Below are 466 nucleotides of genomic sequence, written 5' to 3' on the forward strand. Positions count from 1 at the left end.
CACCGTGTCCCCCTCCCCAGCACCCACCTGCCGCTGGCAGCGGTGCAAAGTGATCCATGTATCCCGGTGGCTTCTTCCTCCTCTTGGCTTCGATCCCGTACGGATCTGTGGGGCCGGGGAGGGGGCATACAGTGAGGGGAGCATCACAGCATGGGGTTGCCTCCCATCCTGGCCTGGGAAGGGGTTGCCCCCTGTGACGCCTCCTCCGCGCAGGCGGGGTCCCTGCTGGCACCCACCTGAGCCCGAGAGCTCCTCCAGGACGTCGGGCATCCCCCGCTTCCGCTTTACGTTCACCCCGTAGGCATCTGCAGGGAGGGGCCAGGGCCGTGAGTGCCAGGGTCCCCCCTCCCAGGTCTCACCCCAGTAGCCTTGGCCCCACGCTGGGAGCCTGTCCCCAGCCTGGAGAGACCCGTCCCAGGCAGCCCCATTACACAGGTCTTGTCCCCATCCCATGGCCCACATCCCA

The 466-nt window shown here is 67.6% G+C and overlaps 1 protein-coding gene across 1 annotated transcript in view; it reads right to left on the reverse strand.

Moving 5' to 3' along the window:
• Nucleotides 1-27: 27 nt before the first annotated feature.
• LOC104508902 (transcription factor RelB homolog) overlaps nt 28-466 on the reverse strand; it is a gene marked incomplete at both ends in the record, with an annotated part of 2,904 nt that continues 2,465 nt past the window's right edge. Inside the window, 2 exons of the mRNA XM_010150667.1 lie at nt 28-105; nt 237-305. Of these exons, the coding sequence (XP_010148969.1) occupies nt 28-105; nt 237-305 (147 nt within the window). The remainder of the gene's footprint in view (nt 106-236; nt 306-466) is intronic.

This window comes from Eurypyga helias, unplaced genomic scaffold (genome assembly GCF_000690775.1).
Source record: "Eurypyga helias isolate BGI_N326 unplaced genomic scaffold, ASM69077v1 scaffold24724, whole genome shotgun sequence".
Taxonomy (NCBI): Eukaryota; Metazoa; Chordata; class Aves; order Eurypygiformes; family Eurypygidae; genus Eurypyga; species Eurypyga helias.